The sequence below is a fragment of the Anomalospiza imberbis genome, chromosome 7 (genome assembly GCF_031753505.1).
Source record: "Anomalospiza imberbis isolate Cuckoo-Finch-1a 21T00152 chromosome 7, ASM3175350v1, whole genome shotgun sequence".
Lineage (NCBI taxonomy): Eukaryota > Metazoa > Chordata > Aves > Passeriformes > Viduidae > Anomalospiza > Anomalospiza imberbis.
In genome coordinates this window covers 1,257,695-1,283,061 of record NC_089687.1, presented here as the reverse complement: position 1 = coordinate 1,283,061, position 25,367 = coordinate 1,257,695, and the positions used below count along the sequence as shown (strand labels likewise).

The following is a 25,367-nucleotide window of genomic DNA, read 5'->3' as shown; positions in this document are numbered from 1 at the left end:
TCGTTTTTCTCTGCTTCACTGCTGAAAACCAGCTCAAATTCCTGATTTTTAAGGAGAAGGACGTGCTCCAACAGCCTGTGTTCCTGCAGTGAATTGCGTGTGTGTGGGGGGCTATAAATACAAATTATCACAGAGAATAATTCAGATTTGTGTCAGGGAAACTGCAGATTGGAATTTTAAGCACTTCCATTAAAAACTGGCCTCCAAGGAAGGTGGGTGGGGGTGCAAAGCTGCTCCTCCGGGTGTGTGCAGGGAGCTCCCTGGGTGCAGCAGCTCTCAGACACTGCCCTGCCTTTGCCAGAGTTCCTCCAGTGCCCTTCTGCTTGAGTTTCCAACTTGGGATTTCGATCCCTGCATGGTTTGAGAAGCTTTAAAACCGGGGCGGGGGAAGCTGCATGGTCCCAGGAGAGGCGAAATGCCCCGCAGCGGCGCTGTGCACCTTGCAGGGACACCGACAAAGAGCCACGGGGCGAGGCTGCAGCTCCCACCTCGTCCCTCTGCGGGGAGCAGCCGGAGCGGGTGCTGTCCCTCAGGGTGTCCCTGTGTTCTCTCCGCAGGACGAAGGCCCTGGTCCTGGAACTTCTGGCAGCCGTTTGCCTCGTCCGAGGGGGCCACGAGATCATTTTATCTGCATTTGATAACTTCAAGGAGGTTCGTGGAGCTGCTTCAGCAAATTTGGCTGTCCCCACTTCTCTTAGGATGGATCGGAGCCTGCTCATCCAGCTGAATTCCCTGCAGGAAGGGTTTTTTCTCCCCTGGAGCGGCCTGGTGTCCGTTCCATGGTCTCCATGTTTATGCAGAAGAGCTGGAATTCCAACAGTTCCAGCACCTTTTATTCCCAGCACCTCCCAGGGCAGGCAAACTGCTGGAGTGGGATATCCCAGCTGAGCTTATCTCAGCCTTATCTCAAATAATAAAAACCTACAGCAAAATAAACACTCCTCAGCATAGAACAACAATCCAAACAAACATCTTTAAAAAAAAATTCAAAAAACTTCTGAAAACAACAAATCAAAAACTCAAAAAAACCCTCACAACTCTCCATGTAACCCCTCAACAAAATAATTCCACAACTACAAAACTCACCAAAAACCATTATTTCAAGTGTAGAAAATTTGAACATATAACAAAATACTACCCAAAATCTACAAAAAATACACAAACACCAAATCATTAACCCAAAATACAAAAAAAAAACCCACTATACAAATCAGTACTATTCCAAATATAAAATAAATAAAAACCTTTTACCATAAAAGGTGTTTCCCTACAAGTAAAACCTATAGTCCTATAAAAATACAAATAATAATAATAATAATTCAACTACTGGAAATAATAATAATTCATATTGCTGGAATAATGTTATCAATCTTTTCCATGTTTATGCAAAGGAGCTGTAATTCCAACAATCCCAGCACCTCCCAGGGCAGGCAAACTGCTGGAGTGGGATATCCCAGCCGAGCTGGAAAATTTCCAGATAACTGGAAATAATAATCATAATTCAAATGGTGCTGGAATGGGCTATCCCAGCTGAGCTCCCCCAGCAGCATTCCCAGCCCTTTGTCCTGCTTTCCATGGATCTGGGAGAAGCGGCTCCATGGTTTTATCCACGTTGCCTGAGGTTGGCGTTGCAGCAGGAGCAGAATTCCAGGAGAGCAGAGGGAGCTGTGGGACAGCTTTGGGAGCTCCACTGAAATCCAGAATCTCTGAGGGCTCAGTGGGATCCAAAGTGGGATCTGAGTGGGACAGAGAGCCAGGATTATTCCCTGTGCAGGGTGCACTTCCCAGCACTGGCTCTCACCCAGCTGCTGGGTTGTTTTCATACAAAAATATTCCAGAAGAATTGGATATGGGAGGGGAGGTGTGCTCGTGGCATCTCTGGGTGGGAAAACATCTGGAATTTGCACATAAACCCAGGATTCAGGTGCTTTGGAGAAAAACCCAGAACTGAGGAGGAGCTTTTCTGAAGGTGGTCCATGACTTTGAAGAATCCAATGTGTTTTGCTGCAAGGCAAGAAGAAATGCCAGGAAAATAAATTGGGATTCAGCTCATTCAGACAGCTTTTGGAAGGTCACTCTGGAATTCTGACCAGCTAATTGTTGCACTGATTTATTTTCACTCCTCCTTCAGCCAGGGATAATTTTCTCTTTTTCCCCTCCCTGTCATTTGGGTTTCTCCCTAATTACAGAGAAAAGTCAGCTCTGAGCTGTGGCACAGCCTGGTGCAACTCTGCTCCTTCCACTCATGGATAAGATCCAACTTTTAAGGAGAAAAGAGATAAAAAGAGTTCTTTTGTAATTACAAACGCACAGGAATTGTGCCTGGCTCCTCAGCCTCACACTGCAGGTGCCCACGTGGAATTATTCACGATATTCTAACGGGAGGAAAGCTGGCTGGGGAGGGTCCGAACAGGCAGGTAAAGCGTGTGTGAAATGATTTTTGGGGCTGACCCCAGGTGTGGTGCTGGTTTTCAGGTGTGTGGGGAGAAGCAGCGCTTCGAGAAGCTCATGGAGCATTTCCGGAACGAGGACAACAACATTGACTTCATGGTGAGTGGAATTTCCCAGGAACTCCTGGGTTTTCCATCATTTTCCTTCCCTGGGCCTGGCCCTGCTCTCTCGGGCAGAGCTGTAGCAGCAAGGAGGGTGTTGGAAGGGTGTTGGTTCCAGGGCTGGTGGCAAAAATCTCCCAAATCTGAGGGTTTAAGGTCTTTGCTGGAGTGTGAGAAACAAATCCTAATTTAATCAGGAAGAAGTCTCCCTTGAATTCCTGCTCAGTGCTTGGATCCGATGTGGGTCCATTCTGAGCAGGATTTCCCACCCCAGCACGGGAATTCTGAGGCCTGTGTTGCACTTTGTGTCAATTTGGTGCTGAGCTTTGTGTAAAAGACCTTTTTCTGCCAAAAATCGGGTGTTAGAGCAGCAGTGAGGTGATTCCTGCAGGCTTTGAACGCTCCAGGAATGTTTCCAGGACAGGATCACAGCCCTGAGGGCCAGCAGGTTAAAAAACGAGGTGGTGTGAGGGAGGCAGGCTGGCAAATTCCTTGGATTTAAAAAGAAAAGGAGGAAATTACATGATCCTTGCATCTTCCCTGAAGGCACCCAGCCTGCAGTTTCAGATTTATCCCATCCATTTTTCCTCTGGGCCCTGGCACAGATCCCAGGGAAGTGGCCAAATTCCAGTGCCCAGCTGGTGATCCAGGGCGTCCCTTCAGTCCCTTCTTCCCACCAAATGACCCGGAGTCGTGGAGACTCCTGGAGGCTCTTCCTGCAGGAAAATCAGATTGCTCCAATCCTCAGGTTCCTCCTAGAAATCTGGGAAGGATCCTGGTGGATGGTGGGAAGCTGCTGCAGGATGGGGTTTGATCCATGAGAAACCCAGCAAGGATGAGGGAAATTCCTTCCTGGAGCAGTTCCCAGGGGTGGCAGACGGGATCCTGAGCAGCCTGGGGGCACCTGGGCACAGCAGGGTGTGGCAAGGGAAGGAAAATTTTTGGGATTCATACCCCAATTCCGGCCACTCCAGAGGAGATTTCCCCACATCCCATACTCTGGCTTGGGATGTGTGTGGATGCCAGTCCCTGGGATCTGCTCCTTGTTCAGCTTGGGAAACGTTCTTTGGGCAACCAGCAAAGGCCTTTTTGTGCGAGTTCCCTTTCCTAAACTGGGGCTTCCAGGCCCAGATTAACCTCAATTTTACAGGCCCAGAATGACCTCCCTTTTCCAGGCTGTTTAAACCCAGGCCCAGTTTAACCTCACTTTCCCAGCTGTTTAAACCCAGGCCCAGCTGAATCTCCCTTTTCCAGGCTGTTTAAACCCAGGCTCAGCTGAATCTCCCTTTTCCAGGCTGTTTAAACCCGAGCCCAGCTGAATCTCCCTTTTCCAGGCTGTGTAAACCCAAGCCCAGCTGAATCTCCCTTTCCCAGCTGTTTAAACCCAACCCCAGCTGAATCTCCCTTTTCCAGGCTGTTTAAACCCAAGCCCAGCTGAATCTCCCTTTTCCAGGCTGTGTAAACCCGAGCCCAGCTGAATGTCCCTTTTCCAGGCTTTTTAAACCCAAGCCCAGCTGAATCTCCCTTTTCCAGGCTGTTTAAACCCGAGCCCAGGTGAATCTCCCTTTTCCAGGCTGTTTAAACCCAGGCCCAGTTTAACCTCACTTTCCCAGCTGTTTAAACCCAGGCCCAGCTGAATCTCCCTTTTCCAGGCTGTTTAAACCCGAGCCCAGGTGAATCTCCCTTTTCCAGGCTGTGTAAACCCGAGCCCAGCTGAATGTCCCTTTTCCAGGCTGTGTAAACCCGAGCCCGGCTGAATCTCCCTTTTCCAGGCTGTTTAAACCCGAGCCCGGCTGAATCTCCCTTTTCCAGGCTGTGTAAACCCGAGCCCGGCTGAATCTCCCTTTTCCAGGCTGTTTAAACCCAAGCCCGGCTGAATCTCCCTTTTCCAGGCTGTGTAAACCCGAGCCCGGCTGAATCTCCCTTTTCCAGGCTGTTTAAACCCAAGCCCAGCTGAATGTCCCTTTTCCAGGCTGTGTAAACCCGAGCCCGGCTGAGTCTCCCTTTTCCAGGCTGTGTAAACCCGAGCCCAGCTGAATGTCCCTTTTCCAGGCTTTTTAAACCCAAGCCCAGCTGAATCTCCCTTTTCCAGGCTGTTTAAACCCGAGCCCAGCTGAATCTCCCTTTTCCAGGCTGTTTAAACCCAAGCCCAGCTGAATGTCCCTTTTCCAGGCTGTTTAAACCCAAGCCCAGCTGAATGTTCCTTTTCCAGGCTGTGTAAACCCAGGACTGGTTTTTCAGAGCCTGGTGCCTGCCCTGGCCAGGGCAGCATTCCTGCTCTGGGGAGGTGACTCTGCAGACATGACTTAATTCCTGGAATGCTCATTCCCCTTCATCCCAGCAGTCCAAGATTCCCTGAGCCCAGCCTGGCCTGGGAACGGAGCAGCTCAGGACAGCAGCTGATGGTTTTCCCTTGGAAGTCCTGGGGGAAAGCCTGGAATTTCCTGGGGGAAATCCCTGGAAAGGCTGGGGATCCTGTCCCAGTGCTGGTCCCACAGATCCCCTTCCAGCTGTTCCTGGGGATACCTGGGGGTGGGGATTTGTGGAGGGATTTTGAATAAGTTACAGATGTGATTTCTGGGTTGCTTTAGATGATGCAATTTGTTTTTCTTATCCTCTGCAAAAGTAAGAAAGGTCAGTTCACATCTTCACCACACAGCTCAGAAGGTCACAAAACCTCTTAATTATAGGAACTTTTAAAGATTTATTAACCAATAAAACGTTACTAACAAAGATATTTATATTTTTAACATAATCTTTAAATATTTCATCTTAAGAACTCATGTTATAGTGTAAACTTTCTGGATCATATTATAACATACAAACCTACAGTGCTATATTCTAAACTTCTTACTTACCTCTGTAACTACTTTTATTTTTTCTGTATCTCAAACTCTAAAACTCTAAACTTCCTTCTTCCTAACTTAATGTGTCTCTACTTTAAACTACAAATCTACATTCTCACTTCTGTCACTTAAGTTTAGAAACCTTTTTCAAAGATCACATCCCGTGTTTGTTTCTCAGATAAAATCCTGTATTTAATTCTGAATTTTGGCTTACAAGCCCAAGGTTCTGAGAATTGCCTACGTCTCAAGTTCCAACCCCTGGGCTCACCTGGGGTGTCCTTGCAGGTGGCCTGCATGCAGTTCATCAACATCGTGGTGCACTCCGTGGAGGACATGAACTTCCGAGTGCACCTCCAGTACGAGTTCACCAAGCTGGGCCTGGACGAGTACCTGGATGTGAGTCTGGAGCTGCTCCCATTCCCAGTCCCCCCTTTCCCCCCTTCTGCGCTGTCCCGCAGCTGGAGGGGCCGTGGCCAGCAGGGAATGGCTGCAGCCAGCTGGAATTACAGCCTGCAGCTAAATCTGGAGCCTGATAACAAAGGGAGGATGAACCACAGCCATCCTCGCCCTGCCACGTCCCCCAGCTCCAGCCACGGGGCTCCCTCCTTCTCCAGGCTGGAGAAGTCTCCTCTGGGATTCTCTGACAGCCACGAGTCCTCTGGTGTCTGTCTGTCAGCTGCTTCTTTGTTTCCCCTTCTCCATTTTCCATGGGATCCCAGAATCCTTTGGGTTGGAAGGGACCCTAAAGAGTTTCTCAATCCTCCCTGTCACGGGCAGGGACCCTTCCACTGTCCCAGGCGGCTGCAAGCCCCTCCAACCTGGCCTGGGACGCTGCCAGGGACTGGGGCAGCCACAGCCTCTCCAGGCAGCATTTTTCTCCCTGTCCTCGGGAGCACATCCATGGAAACCCTGCTGCTGTTGACTTGTCCCTGCAGATTCCTGCTCAGTGTCCACCAGGAGAGGGATTTGGGGTCTGTGGGATGTGTTTGGACATGGCTGCACTGGCCGTGGGTCTGTTTGGGGTCTGGGGGTGGCTCCGGGGAGTCCGTGGGGACCAGGCAGAGCCTTTCCCAGCAAACAGAGGAAATCATGGAATGGTTTGGGCTGGGAGGGACCCTCAAGCTCCCACTCCATGGGCAGGGAAGCTGTGATGTCCCCTGGAGGGAGAGAGGATAAGACCCTGCCTAAGTGAAGCAGGAGTGTTTGGGGTCCAAAGGGTTTCCCTGGGTGGTGGAGGTGCCCCGAGCTCCCCCTGTCCCCCAGCCCTGTCCCAGGGCCCGGTGTCACCGGTGTCCCCTGTGTCCCCTGGGCCCTGCAGAAGCTGAAGCACACGGAGAGTGACAAGCTGCAGGTGCAGATCCAGGCCTACCTGGACAACGTGTTCGACGTGGGCGCGCTGCTGGAGGACGCGGAGACCAAGAACGCAGCCCTGGAAAGGGTGGAAGAACTGGAAGAGAACCTTTCCCACGTGAGTGCCCACGGTGCCACCTGCATTCGGGGCTGGCCCGGCCCAGTTTGGGGAGAGGCTCACTGGGAAAAAGCCTTGGGATCGCTGGGCCTCTGAACTGGGAAGGAATCAGACCCTGGTGGTGCTTCCAAGGAGGATTCACCTGGCACAGGGAGCTTCTGCACAGGTGTAGGAGCTGGTAGAGCTGATGTCCAGGGAAAACTCAAACTCCTCAGCAGAGCAGGCCCAAAACGGGGAAAAAACATCCTGGCTGTGCTTTAAACGGGGGCTCAGGAGGGAAGGGGCTGGAAAATCCTCTTGTGTGGATGCTCAGGGTTTGCTGCCCCAAACCTTGGTGTCAGTCCCTTTAGGCTGGAAGACATGGCCTGGCTTGTGGGAAATAATTTTTAAAAAAGGGGTTTTCCATACTTCAAAACTGAAAAAAGGCTTTCCCTTCTCTCAGCATCCCTGTATTCCCATCACTAGGAATAAATAATGTTCTTAACTCACTGTGCAGTGTTTGCCCCTCTGAGGTGTTTCAGGAGCCAGGGGATGGTTTGGGTTGGCAGGGACATTAAAACCCATCCAGTGCAACCCCTGCCATGGGCAGGGACAGCTTCCACTATGCCAGGTTGCTCCAAACCCATTCCAAGTTGATGTCTCCCATCTCAGGCAGGAGTCTGTTCTCTTTCCGACGAAAGGCTTCAGGGTTTCCAGCAATATCAATAACTTATCAATTTATCCAAGATGGAAACCTCTTACCTCTTACTTTGATGGGTAAACCCCAGGTTTCCAGTTCTTTAATCCATTTCTCTTTTGCTGGATAGTTATCTGAAAAACTGCAGGATACGGAGAACGAAGCCATGGCCAAGATTGTGGAACTGGAAAAGCAACTGATGCAAAGGAACAAAGAACTGGACGTGATCAGGGTGAGCGGGACAGGGAAGGCCTGGGTGGATTCAGGATGCAGGGAGTGGAGATCACGGACCTGGGGCAGGGGAATTCTCTTGGCTTCCCAATATTGAGGCCTGGGCAGATTCCAGGTGGAATTGTTTATGTGTGCACTCAAAGGATGGACAGAAATCCCTGTGGATGTGCCAGGAATCACTGAGTGAGGTGGACACATCTCATTCCCCAGGTCTGGAGCATTCCAGGTGGGAGTTTTGGACCTGTGGAGGTCCCAAAGGGTGGGAGAATCCAGAATTTCTCTGTGGGGGCTGCCCTGGGCACGTGCAATGCAATCCCCTCTCTGGATCAGGCTGTTCTGATCCTGCCCTTGGAGTTCTGAATGCACATTCCCTGCTCCTGTGTCATCCCAGGAGATCTACAAGGATGCCAACAGCCAGGTTCACACCCTGAGGAAGATGGTGAAGGAGAAGGAGGAAGCCATCCAGCGCCAGTCCACACTGGAGAAGAAGATCCATGAGCTGGAGAAGCAGGGAACCATCAAGATCCAGAAGAAAGGGGATGGGGACATCTCCATCCTTCCCGTGGCCCTGGCCTCCGGGATGGTGCCAGCAGGAGCAGAGGCAGTGCCAGGGAGCTGTGCCACACCTGGAGCTGCCTCCTCGGTGCCACTGCCCCCACCTCCACCCCCCCTGCCTGCCCTGCCAGGCTCTCCCGAGGCAGGTGAGGAGGGAGGGAGATCCCAGCTGTGGGCGCCGAACCTCCCTGGGCAGGTCCAGTGCCTGACCACCCTTCCCGCGGGGAAGCTCCTCCTGATGCCCAGCCTGAGGCCGTTCCCTCTCCTCCTGTGCCCGTTCCCTGGGAGCAGAGTGGGACCCCCACTTGGCTGCCCCCTCCATCTGCTTTTCCATGGATGGAAAATTGGTCCCTTCTGTCCTGAGGGCGCTTCCAGGCGCTGAAGGCCTTTGGTGGCTCTGGGTGGGGAGGGGACGTCGCGGGAATGCTGTGGCTCTTCCTTTGTGCCCCTTCCCTCCACGGTAACTCCGTTTTCCCTCCATCCCACAGTGCCCAACGGCCCCGTGGCGGTGCCTGTGCCACCTCCACCTCCTCCTCCACCTCCTCCTCCTCCTCCTCCTCCTCCTCTCCCGGACGCGGCTCCGGCTCCGCTGCCGCCTCCGCCGCCGCCCTCGGCTCCCCCCCTGCCCGGCACAGCCTCGCCCACCGTGGTCTTCAACTCTGGCCTGGCAGGTAAAGCTCCCTCAGGGGAGGGCAGGGCAGGGCACCCCACTGCTGGCCCTAAACAAACCCCATTGTTCCTCACTGGGGTTGGGACGAGGAGTTCCTGGGAGGAAGGAGCGTTCCGGGGTCTCTGAGTTTGCCCGGAGGAGCTGTGGCTGCCCCGTGCATCCCTGGAAGTGTCCAGCTTGGAGCAGCCTGGGATGGGGGAACTGGATAATCCTTGATGTCCCTCCCAGCCCAAACCAGTGTGAGATTCTGGGATTTATCAACCCAACGGTTTGGGTTTGGTCCGGGAGAGTCGGATTCCCCAGTGGAACAAAACTCACACCAACAGTATTTTATAAACAGGGTCGTTTCTGACTTTGACAGAATATGGGTTTGATTTCTTCTGAGAAGTAGTATCTGTGCAAAATTTGCGAAATTTTTGTGGGAATTTGGGAAGGAAAGGCAAAATTTGGGGATTTTTTGGAAGGAAGAGCAACCTGCTGCCCATCCTTACCCATGTTTTAGTGACTGCCTCCTGCCAGGTGTCTCAGGGAGCGAGTGAGGGCTCACTGGTGTCCCCAGAAATCTCCAGAGCTCGTTACGAGTCCAAAGCAAGAGACTCTCATTAAGAGCTTCGTTAAAGACAAAATATCTACTTAAATATTCCAGCCTTTAAAGGTTCCTTGGAAGACAAAAAGCATCCTGGATACAGAGGGTCCCAGGGTGTTTTGTAGGAAAATCCAGCCCCAAAGAGAGGCTGATCCCTCGGGATGTGGCCGTGGAGGTGCCTGGGGGCTGCAGATCCCATTTTTCAGTGGGAATTCTGAGAGAATGGGACTGGAAATGGCTTTTCTGGATGCCAGGGGCTCTGCAGGAAGGAGCATTCCCAGGGCAGGAACGCTGAGGGGCTGAGGGGAGCTGGGAAATAACAAATGCTGCTTTTCTGACCTCTCCTAACACTTGTTTCTCTGTTCCTTCTGCTTCCTGCTAAGATGGGCCCATCAAGCTCTTCTGTAGGTTCCTTCCTGCTAAGTATTCCTTATCCTGGCATTCCCTGTGTCCCGGGGGTATCCAGGGGATGGGCAGGGGGAGGTCGGAGCCAAGCCTTGGGATTTGGGCACCCAGAGCTCAGGAAGGGAGGAGGAGGAAGGGGAATCTGAAGGGGTTCTGAGCTCTGTTATCTTTCCCATGAGGCTTTCCTGCCTTCCCTGTCCTGGAATAACCTGGGAGCAGTTAATTATCCATTCCAATGTGTGCACAAGCAGAAAATTCCTTTTTTCCATGGGTGCTCAAAGCTATTCCTTCTTTTCTTTTAGGAACTATTTTAAGTAACCCCATCAATTAAGCAGAGAGCAAAATCCTGTTTAGTGTAGATGAGCAGAAATTGGATAAATACAATTCCCAAAATACCCACTGGAATATTCTGTGTATTCCCTGTTACCCACTTGGTGTCCAGCACTGCAGGACCGGCGTTGCTGTTCCATGTTTGCCAGATTTTTTGGGAAGTAATTCAGGAGCAAAAGGTTGATTGATGGACTTTATTAATTGATTTTGTGGCATGAACAAATTTACGTTCTCTTGCAAGGAAAAGGAAATGGGAACTGGATCATGGAAATTATACATGTGGCTTCCAGATTGAATGGAATAGGGATAGGAATAGGATGGGAGTGGGAATAGAAATAGGAGTAGAATAGGAGTAGAAATGGGATTAGGAATAGAAATAGGAGTAGGAATAGAAATAGGAATAGGGTTGTCCCCTGCTCAGTCAGGCCTTATTTCCAGGTGTCATTTTTACAGTGCCTCTGTTTAAATTCCTGTATTACTCCAAAGTTCCCAAATTGCTGGGATTTGCTGGATTTGCACAGCACAGGAATTAAAACCTGGTTTTAAACCCCTGTTAAAGCCCAGCTTTGCTGCAGCTCAGCCCCTTTGGCCTTGAAAGTCAGACCTGCTGAGAAGGTGCCTCACTGCAGTTTCCCCAAATCCCGTTTCCCAAAGCCTTGGGAACGGGGCATTTTCCCCTTCCTGTCATCTTTTTGTGACACAGCTCAGAGTGGGCTCTGCCAGCAGCAGGATGGGGCTGGATTCACCCACTCTCCCCCTTTTCCATGGAATTTGGACAGAGCCTGGGAGGTCAGATCAATCCAGGCAGCTCGTGGGGATGCAGGGATCCCAGATTTCCCTCTGGGAGGTTTGCAGAGCCCTGGGGGCTGGTGCTGTCCTGCTGAGGGCTGGGACTCCCCTCTCCAGGATCCCAGTGGGACAACCGGCTCTGCCCAGTTCTTCCCCAGTGCTGAACCCCACCTGGGGAGCTGCGCTGGGGCCTTCCCAGGCGGTTTCCCAGGAGTTCCCCCTGTCCTGTCCCCAGCTGTGAAGATCAAGAAGCCCATCAAGACCAAGTTCCGCATGCCCGTGTTCAACTGGGTGGCCCTGAAGCCCAACCAGATCAACGGCACCGTCTTCAACGAGATCGACGACGAGCGCATCCTCGAGGTGCCCCTGCTCCCTCCCCTGCTGCCCAGCAAAACATGCAACCATGGAATGTTGGGCTTGGAAAAGCCTCTCAGACCGCCCAGTCCAGCCCTCAGGCTGCCCCGTGTCCCCAAGTGCCACATCCACAGGGGGTTCAATCCCTCCAGGAATGGGGGCTCCAGTGCCTGACCACGCTTGCCAGGAAGGAAGTGGCCAGTATTTCCTAATATCCAACTAAACCTCTGCTGGAGCAGCCTGATTCCTTTTCCTCTCCTCCTGGGAGCAGAGCTGGCTGCCCCCTCCTGTCAGGGAGTTGTGGGGACGGGGAAGATCTCCACAGGGATAGGGCACAGCAGTGACCTTGGGACAGGGCTCATTCCACGACCTGGATGCTCCCATGGATGCTTTAGCCATGGCTGGATAAAGCACCGGTGCTCACCAGTGTTTTCCTGAATTTCTGAACATGTGCAGAGCTGTTTGGGGCTGGATTTCTGGGATCTGGCCAGATTTCCTCATCCCGGCTCAGGAGTGTGTTCCTTCCATCCCTCAGCCTCTGACAGAGCTCTCTGGGTTCCAAAGCCAGGTTGGACAGGGTTGGAAAAACCTGGGCTGGTGGAAGGTCTCCCTGCCCATGGCAGGGGCTGGAACTGGGATGAGCTTTCAGACTCCAACCCAAACCATTCCATGATTCCATGACCCTGTCTCAGCCACCACAGTGGTTCTGGATTAGGATTTAGTGTTCCCTGCAGGATAAATCCTCTCCTTTCCTTTCCAGGATCTAAACGTGGATGAATTTGAGGAGATATTCAAAACGAAAGCCCAGGGCCCAGCCATGGATCTGACCTCCAGCAAGCAGAAGATCCCTCAGAAAGGATCCAACAAGGTCACGCTGCTGGATGCCAACAGAGCCAAGAACTTGGCCATCACCCTGCGGAAAGCCGGGAAGACGGCGGACGAGATCTGCAAAGCCATCCACGTGTGAGTGCAGCAAAGGAGTCCTGCCCCAGGCTCACTGGGAGTGCTGGGAAGTGCTTTGGAGTTGGCAGCTGATGGAGAAAATTCCAGGGGAAGGACGGAACGCTGGTGAATTCCCAGAAATCAGAATTTGATTTGTGTTGCTGAGTCACTGCTGAGGTTGGACAAATTAGCGCTTCCCTTATTAAAGCAGCTCGTTCCAGCCTATCCAGTTTGCCCTGGCAGCTCCACGGTGTTTCCTGTCCCAGTGAGCAAAATCCAGAGGGAACCCAGGAAGAGGCAGCTCTTCTGGTTTGCTCCATGAAGGATGAGTTTAGTCCAGGTGCTGGAGCAGATTGTGCATGGAATTAGGTTTGTGGAGTGGCCTCAGGAACTGATAGGGATTCTTCCCTGCTCCTGGGAGAGGTGCAGCTGCTCCTCGGGGCTGATCCCAAATCCATCCAGACTCACCGGGGCCATGGCAAACATCTCCCACTCCTCCCTTAAGGAATATCTCCAAAACGTGGATGCACAAGCTTTGCCTTTGGCTGAGGGTGACCCAAACGTGCCCCAGGTCCTGGCAGGTTCAGCACTTGGGCTTTAGGGGGCTCTGGGCCACTTAAATACAAACACTTGCTCCTCCCCACCTCTTTTCCCTGGAAAAGTGAGCCTGGAGGGGTGGGGGAACGGCCACATGTTTGGAAATGGAAGCAGCATCATTCCCATTATCCCTGGATCCTGTTCCCATCTGCATGGGCAGGCAGGAGGAGCTTCACAGCTTCTTCTTTGCTTTTCTTCATGTGGAGCTGAATCCCAGACTGCTCTGGGTTGGGAGGGACCTTAGAGCCCGTCCACTTCATCCAGGGACACCTCCCACTGTCCCAGGCTGCTCCAAGCCCCGTCCAGCCTGGCCTTGGGCACTGCCAGGGATCCAGGGCAGCCCCAGCTGCTCTGGGAATTCCAGCCCAGCCAGGAATTCCCAGTTCCCAATCTCCCACCCATCCCTGCCCTCTGGCAGTGGGAGCCATTCCCTGGGTCCTGTCCCTCCATCCCTTGTCCCCAGTCCCTCTCCAGCTCTCCTGGAGCCCTTCAGGCCCTGCAAGGGGCTCTGAGCTCTGCCTGGAGCCTTCCCTTCTCCAGGGGAACATTCCCAGGGCTCTGAGCTCTGCCTGGAGCCTTCCCTTCTCCAGGGGAACATTCCCAGGGCTCTGAGCTCTGCCTGGAGCCTTCCCTTCTCCAGGGGAACATTCCCAGGGCTCTGAGCTCTGCCTGGAGCCTTCCCTTCTCCAGGGGAACATTCCCAGGGCTCTGAGCTCTGCCTGGAGCCTTCCCTTCTCCAGGGGAACATTCCCAGGGCTCTGAGCTCTCCCTGGATCCTTCCTGAGCATTCCCAGGGCTCTGAGCTCTGCCTGGATCCTTCCCTCATCCTGGGGAACATTCCCAGGCTGGCCCCAGAGCAGAGGGATGTCCATGGCCTGGCCACTTCCCTGTGAGCTCTGTCCCCACACCCTTTTCCCGGGATTTTCCCGCAGGTTTGACCTGAAGACGCTGCCGGTGGATTTCGTGGAGTGCCTGATGCGGTTCCTGCCCACGGAGAACGAAGTGAAGGTGCTGAGGCTCTACGAGAGGGAGAGGAAGCCCCTGGAGAACCTGTCAGATGAGGACAGGTTCATGATGCAGTTCAGCAAGATCGAGAGGCTGATGCAGAAAATGACCATCATGGCCTTCATCGGCAACTTCGCCGAGAGCATCCAGATGCTCACCCCGGTGAGCGGGAGCAGGGAATATCCACAGCTGGAAGGGACCACGGGAGCATGGATCCAACCCCTGCCCTGCACAGACACCCCAAAACCCCGGCCTGGGCATCCCTGGCAGCGCTGCCTGAACACTCCTGCAGCTCTGGCAGCCTCGGGAATGTGGCCATTCCCTGGGGAGCCTGGGCAGCCTCAAAGGAATGTTGTTGGGAAAAGTGACTCTTGGTGCTGGTCCATGGGCCCTTGGCATTGTGTTCCACCCAGCCTAAATCCCTGGGAGAGCTGTAGGGGTTGGAACGTGAATCCTCATTTACATCTGAGGGGGGTGAATCTGGGTTTGGACTCCTGGAGTCCAAATCAGGGCAGGGGAACATTCACAAAATCCCAGACAGGGTTGGGAGGGGAGGGAAAATAAGGAATATCTCGTTCCAACCCCTGCCATGGCTGGGACACCTCCCACAGTCCCAGGCTGCTCCAGCCTGGCCTTGGGCACTGCCAGGGATCCAGGGGCAGCCCCAGCTGCTCTGGGAATTCCAGCCCAGCCAGGAATTCCCAGTTCCCAATCTCCCACCCATCCCTGCCCTCTGGCAGTGGGAGCCATTCCCTGGGTCATATCCCTCCATCCCTTGTCCCCAGTCCCTCTCCAGCTCTCCTGGAGCCCTTCAGGCCCTGCAAGGGGCTCTGAGCTCTGCCTGGAGCCTTCCCTTCTCCAGGGGAACATTCCCAGGGCTCTGAGCTCTGCCTGGAGCCTTCCCTTCTCCAGGGGAACATTCCCAGGGCTCTGAGCTCTGCCTGGAGCCTTCCCTTCTCCAGGGGAACATTCCCAGGGCTCTGAGCTCTGCCTGGAGCCTTCCCTTCTCCAGGGGAACATTCCCAGGGCTCTGAGCTCTGCCCGAAGCCTTCCCTTCTCCAGGGGAACATTCCCAGGGCTCTGAGCTCTGCCTGGAGCCTTCCCTTCTCCAGGGGAACATTCCCAGGGCTCTGAGCTCTGCCTGGAGCCTTCCCTTCTCCAGGGGAACATTCCCAGGGCTCTGAGCTCTGCCTGGATCCTTCCCTTCTCCAGGGGAACATTCCCAGGGCTCTGAGCTCTGCCTGGAGCCTTCCCTTCTCCAGGGGAAATTCCCAGGGCTCTGAGCTCTGCCTGGAGCCTTCCCTTCTCCAGGGGAACATTCCCAGCTCTCCCAGCCTGGCTCCGTGGCAGAGGGACATCAGTGCTCTGTGCCATGGTGTGGATAAAAGCCAGGAAGGTTTTTTTCCCAGGATGTGAGTGTTTGGGTGTTCATTTTCCTCCTGGCTGGATGTGCATTGACCAAAGCTCTCCCTGTGTTTCCCTGCAGCAACTCCATGCCATAATTGCTGCCTCTGTCTCCATAAAGTCATCCCAAAAACTGAAGAAAATCCTGGAGGTAGGTCTGGTCTTATCTCCCCTTCCAGCGGTGTCTAAAGCTCCAGGAATTTGTCCTGAGAATTCCTGCTCTGCTCTGTTTCATCCTGGCAGATCATCCTGGCTCTTGGGAATTACATGAACAGCAGCAAACGAGGGGCTGTGTATGGATTTAAGCTGCAGAGTTTAGACCTGGTAAGAAAGGCAGGGATGTGCTGTGGGCACCAGCTGGGAATGAAAACTGTGGAGTTCTTGAAGCTGGAAAAACCTTCCAAGATCATGGAGTCCAACCATTCCCAGCACTGCTAAAGCCACCACTGCCCCATGACCCTAATGCCACATCCACAGGGCTTTGAAATCCCTCCAGGGATGGGCACCCCAAACCTCCCTGGGCAGTTCCAAGGCCTGAGCCCCCTTTCCATGGGGAAATTCCTGCTGCTGCCCACCCTGAGCTGCCCTGGGCCAGCCTGAGGCCGTTCCCTCTCCTCCTGTCCCTGTTCCCTGGGAGCAGAGCCCGACCCCCCCGGCTGTCCCCTCCTGGCAGGGAATTCCAGAGAGGGAAAAGATCCCTCGGGATCCTCCTTTGCTCCAGGCTGAGCCCCTTCCCAGCTCCCTCAGGAATTCTGCAGCCCTTCCCAGCTCCCTCAGGAATTCTCCATTCCCTTCCCAGCTCCCTCAGGAATTCTCCATTCCCTTCCCAGCTCCCTCAGGAATTCTGCAGCCCTTCCCAGCTCCCTCAGGAATTCTCCATCCCCTTCCCAGCTCCCTCAGGAATTCTGCAGCCCTTCCCAGCTCCCTCAGGAATTCTCCATCCCCTTCCCAGCTCCCTCAGGAATTCTGCAGCCCTTCCCAGCTCCCTCAGGAATTCTCCATCCCCTTCCCAGCTCCGTTCCCTTCCCTGGCCCCTCCAGCCCCTCAGGGTCCCTCAATCCCGGAGCTGTCCCCAGCCCTGGAGGTGCCCCAGCAGGGCGGGCACAGGCACGGGCACTGCCCCGGGCTGTGTCCCACCGGGGCTGGCACAGCGCGGGGGCCGCTGGCCTCTTGCCCAGCTGGGCGCCCCCGGGCTCGCGTTCGTCACCCCCAGATCCTTTCCCCGTTTCCAGCCTCTCTGTCCCGCCCCTGTGGCCCTTCAGGGGGTGCTGGTGGCTGCTGGGGGGCTCCACGGGTGGTTCCCAGCACGGGGAGGGCGCTGGAGCAGCCCCAGTGAGTCCCTTTGCTCGGAGCCTGTCCCAGCTGCCCACAGCTCCCCACACCCCTGCTCCTGCCCCTGCCAGCTCCTGGAGACCAAGTCGACGGACCGGAAGCAGACGCTGCTGCACTACATCTCCAACGTGGTGAAGGAGAAGTACCAGCACGTGGCCCTGTTCTACAACGAGCTGCACTACGTGGAGAAGGCAGCAGCAGGTACAGCCCCCTCCTCTGCCCTGCCAGGCTGGGACGCTCCTGGCACAGCTGGCACGCTCAGCGTCCCCGTGCCACTTCCCAGTGTCCCTGGAGAACGTCCTGCTGGACGTGAAGGAGCTGCAGCGGGGCCTGGAGCTGACCAAGCGCGAGTACACCATGCACGACCACAACACCATGCTCAAGGACTTCATCCAGAGCAACGAGGGCAAGCTCAAGAAGCTCCAGGATGACGCCAAAATAGCCCAGGTGCTTTGTGTTCCCGGGATCTGCCCTGGGGGGGTGACACCCGGGGATGGGCTGTATTTCCATGGAATGCTGGGGATGGGGAGGGTGCCTGGGAGGGTGTGCGGGGCACTGAAGCTGTGCCTGTTGCAGGATGCCTTTGATGATGCTGTGAAGTATTTCGGGGAGAATCCCAAGACAACCCCACCCTCGGTGTTCTTCCCGGTGTTTGTCCGCTTTGTGAAGGCCTACAAGGTAAACCAGAGCTTCCTTGTCCTTGTTCTTGTCCTTGTCTTTGTCCTTGTCCTCCTCCTCCTCTTCCTTCTCTTCTTCCTCCTCCTCTTTCTCTTTCTCTCTTTCTTTCTCTTTCTCCTCCTCCTTCTCCTCTTTGTCCTCCCCCAACTTCTTCTCTTCCTGTACTCTCCTCATCCTTCTTCTCCTCCTCCTCTTTCTCATTTTCTTTTCCCCCTTCTCTTTCTTCTCCTCCTCCTTCTACTCTTCTCCTCCTTCTCCTCTTTCTCCTCCTTCTCTTTTCCTCTTTCTCCTCCTTCTCCTTCTTTCTCCTTTCTGCCTTTCTTCTTCTTTCCCCTTCTCCTCTCCCTTCGTCAGAAAGCCCCATGGTGGCACGGATCCCATTCCTCCCTGGCTCCCCTGGGATCTCTAACCTGTGGATTTTCTCACAAACAGCAAGCAGAGGAAGAAAATGAGCTGAGGAAAAAGCAGGAACAGGCCTTAATGGAAAAACTCATGGAGCAAGAAGCGTTGATGGAGCAACAGGACCAAAAGGTATGACACAGATACAGCTTCAGGTGGGATTGGGTTCCTGATTTTCAGAAACCTCAGCTCTGAGTGAGGAAACTGTTGTTGCCTACAAAGAGTCTGGAAGTTTTTATGGAGGGAGCTGGGATAGGCTGGAAAAGTTCCAATGTGGGTTCTGCTGCTTTGGAAGTCGGTAAAATTAAGAAAAATTAGGTGGAAAGTTGTCTTGTCTGTATTTCCACGAGCTTTTATCCTTCCCTGATTTCTCCATGGAGTGGGAGCAAGAAGGGAGGAGAAGGAGGAAAAGAAAGAGGAGGAGGATGAAAAAGAGGAGAAGGAGGAGGAGGAAAAGAAAAGAAGGAGGAGAGAGAGGGGAGGAGAAGAAGTGGGGGAAGGGCAAAGAGGATGAGGAGAAAGAGAGGAGGAGGAGGAGGAAGGCAGAGGAGGACGAGGCTGTTCGCAGCCTTGGGAGGGGGTGGAGATGGCAGTTCTGTGGGAGTTGCTGGGGTACAGACGCGTGTGAGGCTCAGGAAGAAGCCCAGGGGAGGACGGGGGAGCTCCGCGCTGACCGTGCCCGTGCGTGTCCCCAGTCCCCGTCCCACAAGAGCAAGCGGCAGCAGCAGGAGCTGATCGCGGAGCTGCGGCGCCGGCAGGTCAAGGACAACCGGCACGTGTACGAGGGCAAGGACGGCGCCATCGAGGACATCATCACAGGTACCCTGCTGCCCCCCGCCCGCCGCTGGGATCCCGGCCTCGGGAATGCCCGGGGGGAATGCCGAGGGCCTGCTCCACGCCTTTGTCCCCTCCTTTGTCCCCCTCCTGCTTGTGTGGTGTGGGGCAAGTCCAGAAGGTTCTGCTCCTTCTCTTCCAGCTTGTGGGGACATTCCCAGGGTTTTAGAGCAGGCAGGGAGTGCCTGATCCCAGCAGCTGCTCCAGCTGTGCCCTGTGGATCTGTCCCAGATCCCTTTTTTCTCCCCACAAATGGGATCAGGGTCAGGATGAAGAGCCTCAGTTTTCATTAAGATTGATCCCAGAAATCCTTCAGTCAACCCCCAGCGACCCCAAACTGCTCCAGGTTTTCCTGCAGATCCCAGAGGGAAGGGACACAGCCCCTGGTGCAGCCAAGCACAGCCAGGACTCGGCTGCCAATATTTGCTGTTTGAAAGAGACACCTGAACTGCATCTTTCCCAGGAATTAAATCCTTTTTAATACTTCCAGCTTTAGGGATTGCAGAACTGGGAGTTTCCCGCACGTTTTTCACCTTTGGTGTGGAAGGAAAATAATTTAACACCTCAGGAGCTTCACAAACTCAGTTTCCTTGCACAGAACCCAAAAATAAAGGGACCTTGCCAACTGCTCCTGGAAGTTTTCCACAGGAGTTTTTTCCTGCAGAAGGGCAGGAGAGCTGTTTGATCCCTCACTAAGGAAGCCAGGGAATTTTTGCCCAACTGGATGAAGTGTGTGAAGCTTGCCCAACTCCTTTTAACCTTGATTAATGGCCCTGAGATAACATTCCTCATTTAAAGGGCAGGGTGGCAATAATATCCAACCTGGCATTGCTTCCACAACTCCTCCAGACTCCTGGGACTTTGATTAATTGGAAAAATGGTTTTCCTGCTCTGTGGAAAGAACAGATTGTGTGGCAGACGCCTATCCCTATGGAAAAAAACATCCAGGAGAGAGGCTGCCAGGCTCTAATTAAACATTTCCTGCACTCTTGTGCCTGGATTTGCCCATTTTGGGGCCTCAAGCCACGGAGGAGGAAAGGTCAGGCATGGAAGGTCGGGTAGGACCAAGGTCACCTCCCCATTCCTGGAGATCTCCCAGTAAATCCTGCACTTCCCCATCTCTGGGAGTGCTCCAGGCCAGGTTGGATGGGGCTTGGAGCACTCTGGGATAGTGGAAGGTGTCCCTGCCCATGGCTGGGGTGACACTGGATGGGATTTAAGGTCCCTTCCAACCCAAATCATCCCAAACACCAAGGTCTTCCCACAAACCTGTAGCACACCTTAAAGCACGTTCTTCAAGGGAATTACTTTATTAGAGGGGGAATGGCTTTAAGATGAAGGAAAGGTCAGGGATTGGGAAGGAATTCCTGGCTGGGAGGGTGGGCAGGCCCTGGCACAGGTGCCCAGAGCAGCTGTGGTTGCTTCTGGATCCCTGGCAGTGACCCAGGCCAGGCTGGACAGGGCTTGGAGCAGCCTGGGACAGTGGGAGGTGTCCCTGCCATGGCAGGGGTGGATGGGATGAGTTTAAGGTCCCTTCCCACCCAAACCAGGCTGGGATTCCACGAGTGGATGGAATACCTCCTGAAGCCTCACAACCACCTTGTCCCAAGGCCGGTGAGGAGCAGGCTGGAGCGTGTCCCGGTGTCCCTTGTGGGAGCACTGAGCTGTCCCTGGCCTGGAGCAGCGCTGACCTTGGTTTGTGTGTGGCTGTTGTTGTTCCCATGCAGTGCTGAAGACGGTGCCGTTCACCGCCCGAAGCGCCAAGCGCGGCTCTCGGTTCTTCTGCGACCCTGTTGTCCCTGAGGAATTCCATTACTAAACTCTCCCTCTTTCACACCTGACGCTCTTAGAAACCAGGAAGGTTGCTGTAGACTTTTTGCCACTTTGTTTGTGCGGATCTCAGCCAGGAATCTGTGACTGTTGAGTGTGTAGTGGTGTCCAGCGTCCTCCTGACATTGTAGTCGTGTCCCCTCTGTTGCATGTCCTCTTCATCCCATCCCATCCCATCCGGCTGTCCTTGTGTCCCGTAGAACAAGCTGGGAGTCACTGGGATGAGTCTCCTGCAGTGCCAGGGCTGAGGAGCCCAAGCAGTGACAGCTCACTTCGATGTGTCACCTCGGGGTGCCGTGCATGTGGCACCTCTGAGTGGAATTCCGGCCTGCATGGACCTTGGGAATGGCCTTGGGGGTGGCTTGTGACCTGGGAATAACACCCATGGGGTGGTTTAGGACTCCTAACGAGCTCCTGCATGTTCAGCTGCATGGGGTGGAACAGTGGGGTGAAATCTCTCCTTGTTCGGTCATGTCCATCTTTAACTCTTTTGTTCCATGCCAGTTCCATGCCAGCTTTATTTCATGGAATCAGGAATTCTCTCTGAGCCTGGACCCTGTGCCGAGGCCGGGCTCAGTGCATGGAGCAGGGGAGTGGGGAGCAGGGCTGGGAGTTGAGAATACAGGGCACAACCACCGGAATGGTGCCAAGGCAAACCTGACATGGAACTGAGCGATTCCCATCGTGGTGTCCGTTGTCCCACGGGTGTCCCTCACCCAGCATGGCCCTGGACACTGTTGTCCTCATTAAGGACTCAGCTTAAGAAGGCAGCAGTGTTCCTTCCACCATTCCCTGTGAAAATCCATCAGTGCTGCCAATAAATCCACAAACTAACCCACTCCATGGTTCTTTGCTCTTCCGGGTTCTCTCTGTGTCCTCTTCCTGGAGCCAACCTTCAAAGCAGCTTGGAATTGGGGTAGGGAGCAGCCTCCTGTCCCTCCTGCCCTGTCTAACCCCTCTTGCTCTGTGGTTTCTGCCCGGGAGGTTTGAACACTGACTTGACTTGCTATTCATTCTCCATCCCATTTTTTTACTTAACCATCATTTTTTTGTGTTCTGTTTTGTTTGTTGTTTTTTGTTTTTGTTTTCTGTTTAGCCCTAAAGAAGAATAATATCACTAAATTTCCCAATGTTCACTCGAGGGTAAGGATTTCTTCTAGCACAGCCGTGGTGGAGGATTCCCAGAGCTGGCAAGCATCTCTTTTTACTTGGCTTCCTCCTTTCTCTCTGTGCCAGGCAGCTGGTGGTAGATGTGGCTGAGCTAATACTGGTGAGACCCTCGAGGCCAGTTGAGACCCAGATCCTTGATTTTCACCTCTGGAGGTGCAGGGATCCACAGGATGTTGGCTGGTGACCATCATCACACTGTTTTGGCCACTTCTCCTCAAGCTGAGCCCAAAACAGTCTTGTCCCTGAGTGCTGTTGGTTGGTGACCATCTTCACACTCCATTTTGGCCATTTTAATTCAAGTTGAGCCCAAAATAATCTTGTCCCCAGGTGCTGTTGGTTGGTGACCACCGTCACACTCTGGTTTGGCCATTTCTCTTCAAGTTCTGTCCCCAGGTGTTGCAGCCCCACAGTTGGGTTCTGCATGAGGTGGACAAACTCCAACTCCAGCTGTAGAGAGGGGAGAGCTGAGAAGTTTGGAAGTAACCCCCAACACAAGTTATCCAGGAAGTCTGAGGGATTTGCCCAGTCCAACAGAAATTTGTTGGCCAGGAGACCAATATTTTAGCTGGAATTGTCTTCACTGCTTGTTCTCTTGTAGGTGCACAGGTGACAGCACATGTGACACCTGTAATGGGCTTCCACCATCCCATCCATCAGCTTTCTCCCCCTTCCATCCATCCATCCGTCCATCCATCCATCCATCCATCCCATCTCAGTGTTCCCTCCCGAGCTCTCCCCTCCTTTGGCTGATGAAGCATCACTCCAGCCATGGAAAGCAGCTGGAGAATCCCAACCCAGTGCCAGCTGCTTTTTTCAGGGCACCTCTTTCAGATCTTGGAGGTCCTTGCCAACCTGAACAGTTCCATGAATCCATGCTAAATGGGATGTAGGGATCCTAAATCCATCCCGGTAGGGTCGCACACCTGCCATGAGGAACACCCTCCAGCTCTGGTGCGAGTGTGGCAACACGCAGGGACCACCCCAAACCACCTGGCTGGAGTCGATGCGGCCTCGGTGCCAGCTGTGAGGGGCCGTTCCCACGGCACCATTCCCACCAGCATCCCGATCCCACCAGTATTAACCGGCCGCTGGGGCGCGTAGCTCGGGCACGTCCGTCCTTCCCCGCGCTGCGCCGGGGCTGATCCCTGCTCCCGTCCTCCACAAGCTGCTTTGACTGGCTTCCAGCGGGCCTTTCCCTGTCTGCGCTGCCGTGCCGCGTGTCCGCGTGTCCGCGCGGGCGCTGCTGACTGCCGGCTCCCCGCAGATCTCCGGAACCAGCCGTACCGCCGGGCCGACGCGCTGAGGAGGAGCGTGCGCCGCCGCTTCGACGAGCACGGGCTGCGCTCCAACGGCGCCGAGCTGGCCATGTGAGCCCGCCGGGGAGCGGGATGGGCCCGCGCGCATCCCGCCTTCTCCAGGGAAAACGGACCTGCGGAGGGCTCCCGGCCCCGCGCCGGGCTCTCCACGCCAAGTGCCTGAAATGGAAGCTCCTGCTCCTGACGGATCCAAGCAATAGGATTGGGGTTGGTTGGGTTTCTCTGGACGCCGAGGCTCTGCGGGGTTTGTAACCAAAATGTAAAATAGGGGTTGGTTTGGGGGGTTGGGTTGGTGAGAGCGAGGGCTCCCGTGGGCCTCACTGGTTGGAAACTGGGAATACTGGGATGTGCTTGGCTTTTAATGCTGGGCCGAGGGGCAGGCTCGGCCTTCAGCTGCACTTAACGGCTCTTTTTAAATTAAATCTACAAAGACATTTGAGGGCTTTCTGTACCTGGAATTAAAATAATCCCAAGGAAGAACCCATGCCTTTTCCCAGCCCATGCAGCCTCCAAATGGAATGTGGGCCCACAGTGCCAGGGCTAGGAATGGAACAGGAGGTTCCCCCAGCCCAGCGCGGTGGTTTGGGATGTTCCAGGGCTTTGGCTGGGCGGCCAAGGCAGGCAGCGTTGGGATAACAGTGTATTTATTAATTAGCACTAAGCAATTAACACCCAGTAATCAGTATTAGGCTCTGAGGACCAGTGCAGTCCAGTTCCTGGCAGGGGGATTCCAACCCCGCTCCGGCTCCGAGACATCCCCGCTCGGATCCCTGCTGAGGCTCCTTTGGAAGGGAAGCCCAGCCTAAAATTCCCAGTAGGGTTTAGGTTCTCCATGACATTTTCCAAGCCTGAAAAGGGTCAGGAGGCTGACTTAGGACCACGGTGCCCCTCCCTGTGCCCAGGAGCAGCAGGATGGATCCCACTCCCTGCCAGCAGCATCCAGGAGTTGGGAAGAGCTGGACCGAGGAGAAATTTGTCCTTCCCAAATCCCATTTTGCTTCCAGCCTGGGCTCATCCATCTGTTAATTGTAAAATTTCTTGTATAGTATTTAACCACTGAGTTTCTTTGCCCTTTTCCGTTGTGCTCCTGTGAACCACTGGTGAAGGTCCCCGTTTTGGTTTTTTTCCCCCTTGGATAATGTGTAGTTATATGATAATCTGTTTTTAAATGTACAGATATTTTGCTACAAAATTGGTGCAGTTTTTTATGGTTTTTACACTTCCCCCCCAAGTTTAGCCTCTGGGTAATATTGTAAATATTGTTTAAAAGGAAATAAAATGCATCAAGCCTGTGCTATACAATCTGAATGTTATTTTAACTTATAGTTTTTGTTTTTATATTTAACTAAAAGGACAGTTTTGGACTCAGAGTTACCACATTGACCAATTTCCAGGAATTTTTCCTTGAAAAACTGCCAAGTTTTGCATTTACAGCACTGTGTACTTGACCTGCTAAAGAGAACATGCCACTGTAGGAATGAGTGTTTGGATCAAAGAAAATTGGGTAATTTGAATTTCAAATTTCAGCACTTGTTGGGGTATAAGCACTAAATCTCATTTTCTTCAGCTCAAAGGTATTTTTATAATAAAAGCTCAGAATGAAAGCCAAGCTGGCATGTTCTCTTTAATATTTTTCTAGTCATAGATCTGCTTCTTAGCAAGATTAGAAGTGTTTCTAAAGCAGTTCACGTTCCTTTCCTGGTCTGTTCCTGCCATAAAATCAAATAAACTATTTACACTACTACATGGAAATCCAGAGGGGTTTTTTGGGTCACTTCTACCTGTTTTTTTCCTCCCAAAAAAATGCTGGTATTTGCTAGGTGAACACCTGGAGCTTGTGTGGATGAAGACTGAAAGAACTTTGAAAAAATCAATTTATTATTTGTTAATCTCGAAGAGGCTGAGGGAAGAAATTTGGGGTGTTCCTGGGAGACACCTGGATCAGCTCCAGGAGAGAAACTAATGGGGATTAATATTTACCAGAAATGCACAATTCGAATATTTAAGGCCTAAGCAATTTGAATTTTAATATCAAATTTAATTTTTAAAAGGGTTTAATAAAATTATTCTGAGGGGTGGGATCAGGATTAACCAGCACAGCAAAGGTTTCAACACTGATGGACATGGTTAAAAATCATCCACGATAATCCAATCATTGATCAAAAAGAATCAATTTGGCTGAAATTCCTCCCAGTTTCCAGGACAGAATGCAGAGGTTGGCTGTGCTGGGCCTGCCACAGGAAAACACGGGGCTGGGAAATAGGAAAACACAAAAAAAAAAGCTGGAAAAATAAGCCTGAAGTCAGTTCTCTGGAAAACTCAATCCTGCCTTGCTTGGTTTAAAAGCAGGCTCAGCTTAAGCCGAGTTTCTTCCAGCAAATGGAATTAGGATGTTAAG

General features: G+C 53.3%; 1 protein-coding gene across 8 annotated transcripts in view; it reads left to right on the top strand.

Annotated features, from left to right (window-relative positions):
• FMNL2 (formin like 2) overlaps positions 1-24,713 on the top strand; it is a 119,497-nt gene extending 94,784 nt beyond the window's left edge. Inside the window, exons 9-28 of one of the 8 annotated variants that reach the window (XM_068195067.1) lie at positions 558-651; positions 2,476-2,550; positions 5,684-5,794; positions 6,717-6,866; positions 7,673-7,774; positions 8,165-8,474; positions 8,817-8,999; positions 9,968-9,988; positions 11,344-11,468; positions 12,223-12,425; positions 13,934-14,168; positions 15,493-15,561; positions 15,654-15,734; positions 16,814-16,943; positions 17,026-17,189; positions 17,319-17,420; positions 17,853-17,951; positions 18,515-18,638; positions 21,580-21,626; positions 22,918-24,713. In XM_068195067.1, the coding sequence (XP_068051168.1) occupies positions 558-651; positions 2,476-2,550; positions 5,684-5,794; positions 6,717-6,866; positions 7,673-7,774; positions 8,165-8,474; positions 8,817-8,999; positions 9,968-9,988; positions 11,344-11,468; positions 12,223-12,425; positions 13,934-14,168; positions 15,493-15,561; positions 15,654-15,734; positions 16,814-16,943; positions 17,026-17,189; positions 17,319-17,420; positions 17,853-17,951; positions 18,515-18,638; positions 21,580-21,626; positions 22,918-22,956 (2,464 nt within the window). In that variant the 3' untranslated portion in view covers positions 22,957-24,713. Of the gene's footprint in view, positions 1-557; positions 652-2,475; positions 2,551-5,683; positions 5,795-6,716; positions 6,867-7,672; positions 7,775-8,164; positions 8,475-8,816; positions 9,000-9,967; positions 9,989-11,343; positions 11,469-12,222; positions 12,426-13,933; positions 14,169-15,492; positions 15,562-15,653; positions 15,735-16,813; positions 16,944-17,025; positions 17,190-17,318; positions 17,421-17,852; positions 17,952-18,514; positions 18,639-20,380; positions 20,515-21,579; positions 22,043-22,917 lie in introns of those variants that run through there. The other 7 variants (XM_068195064.1, XM_068195065.1, XM_068195068.1 and 4 more) reach the window with 7 other exon arrangements.
• The last annotated feature ends 654 nt before the right edge of the window (positions 24,714-25,367 follow it).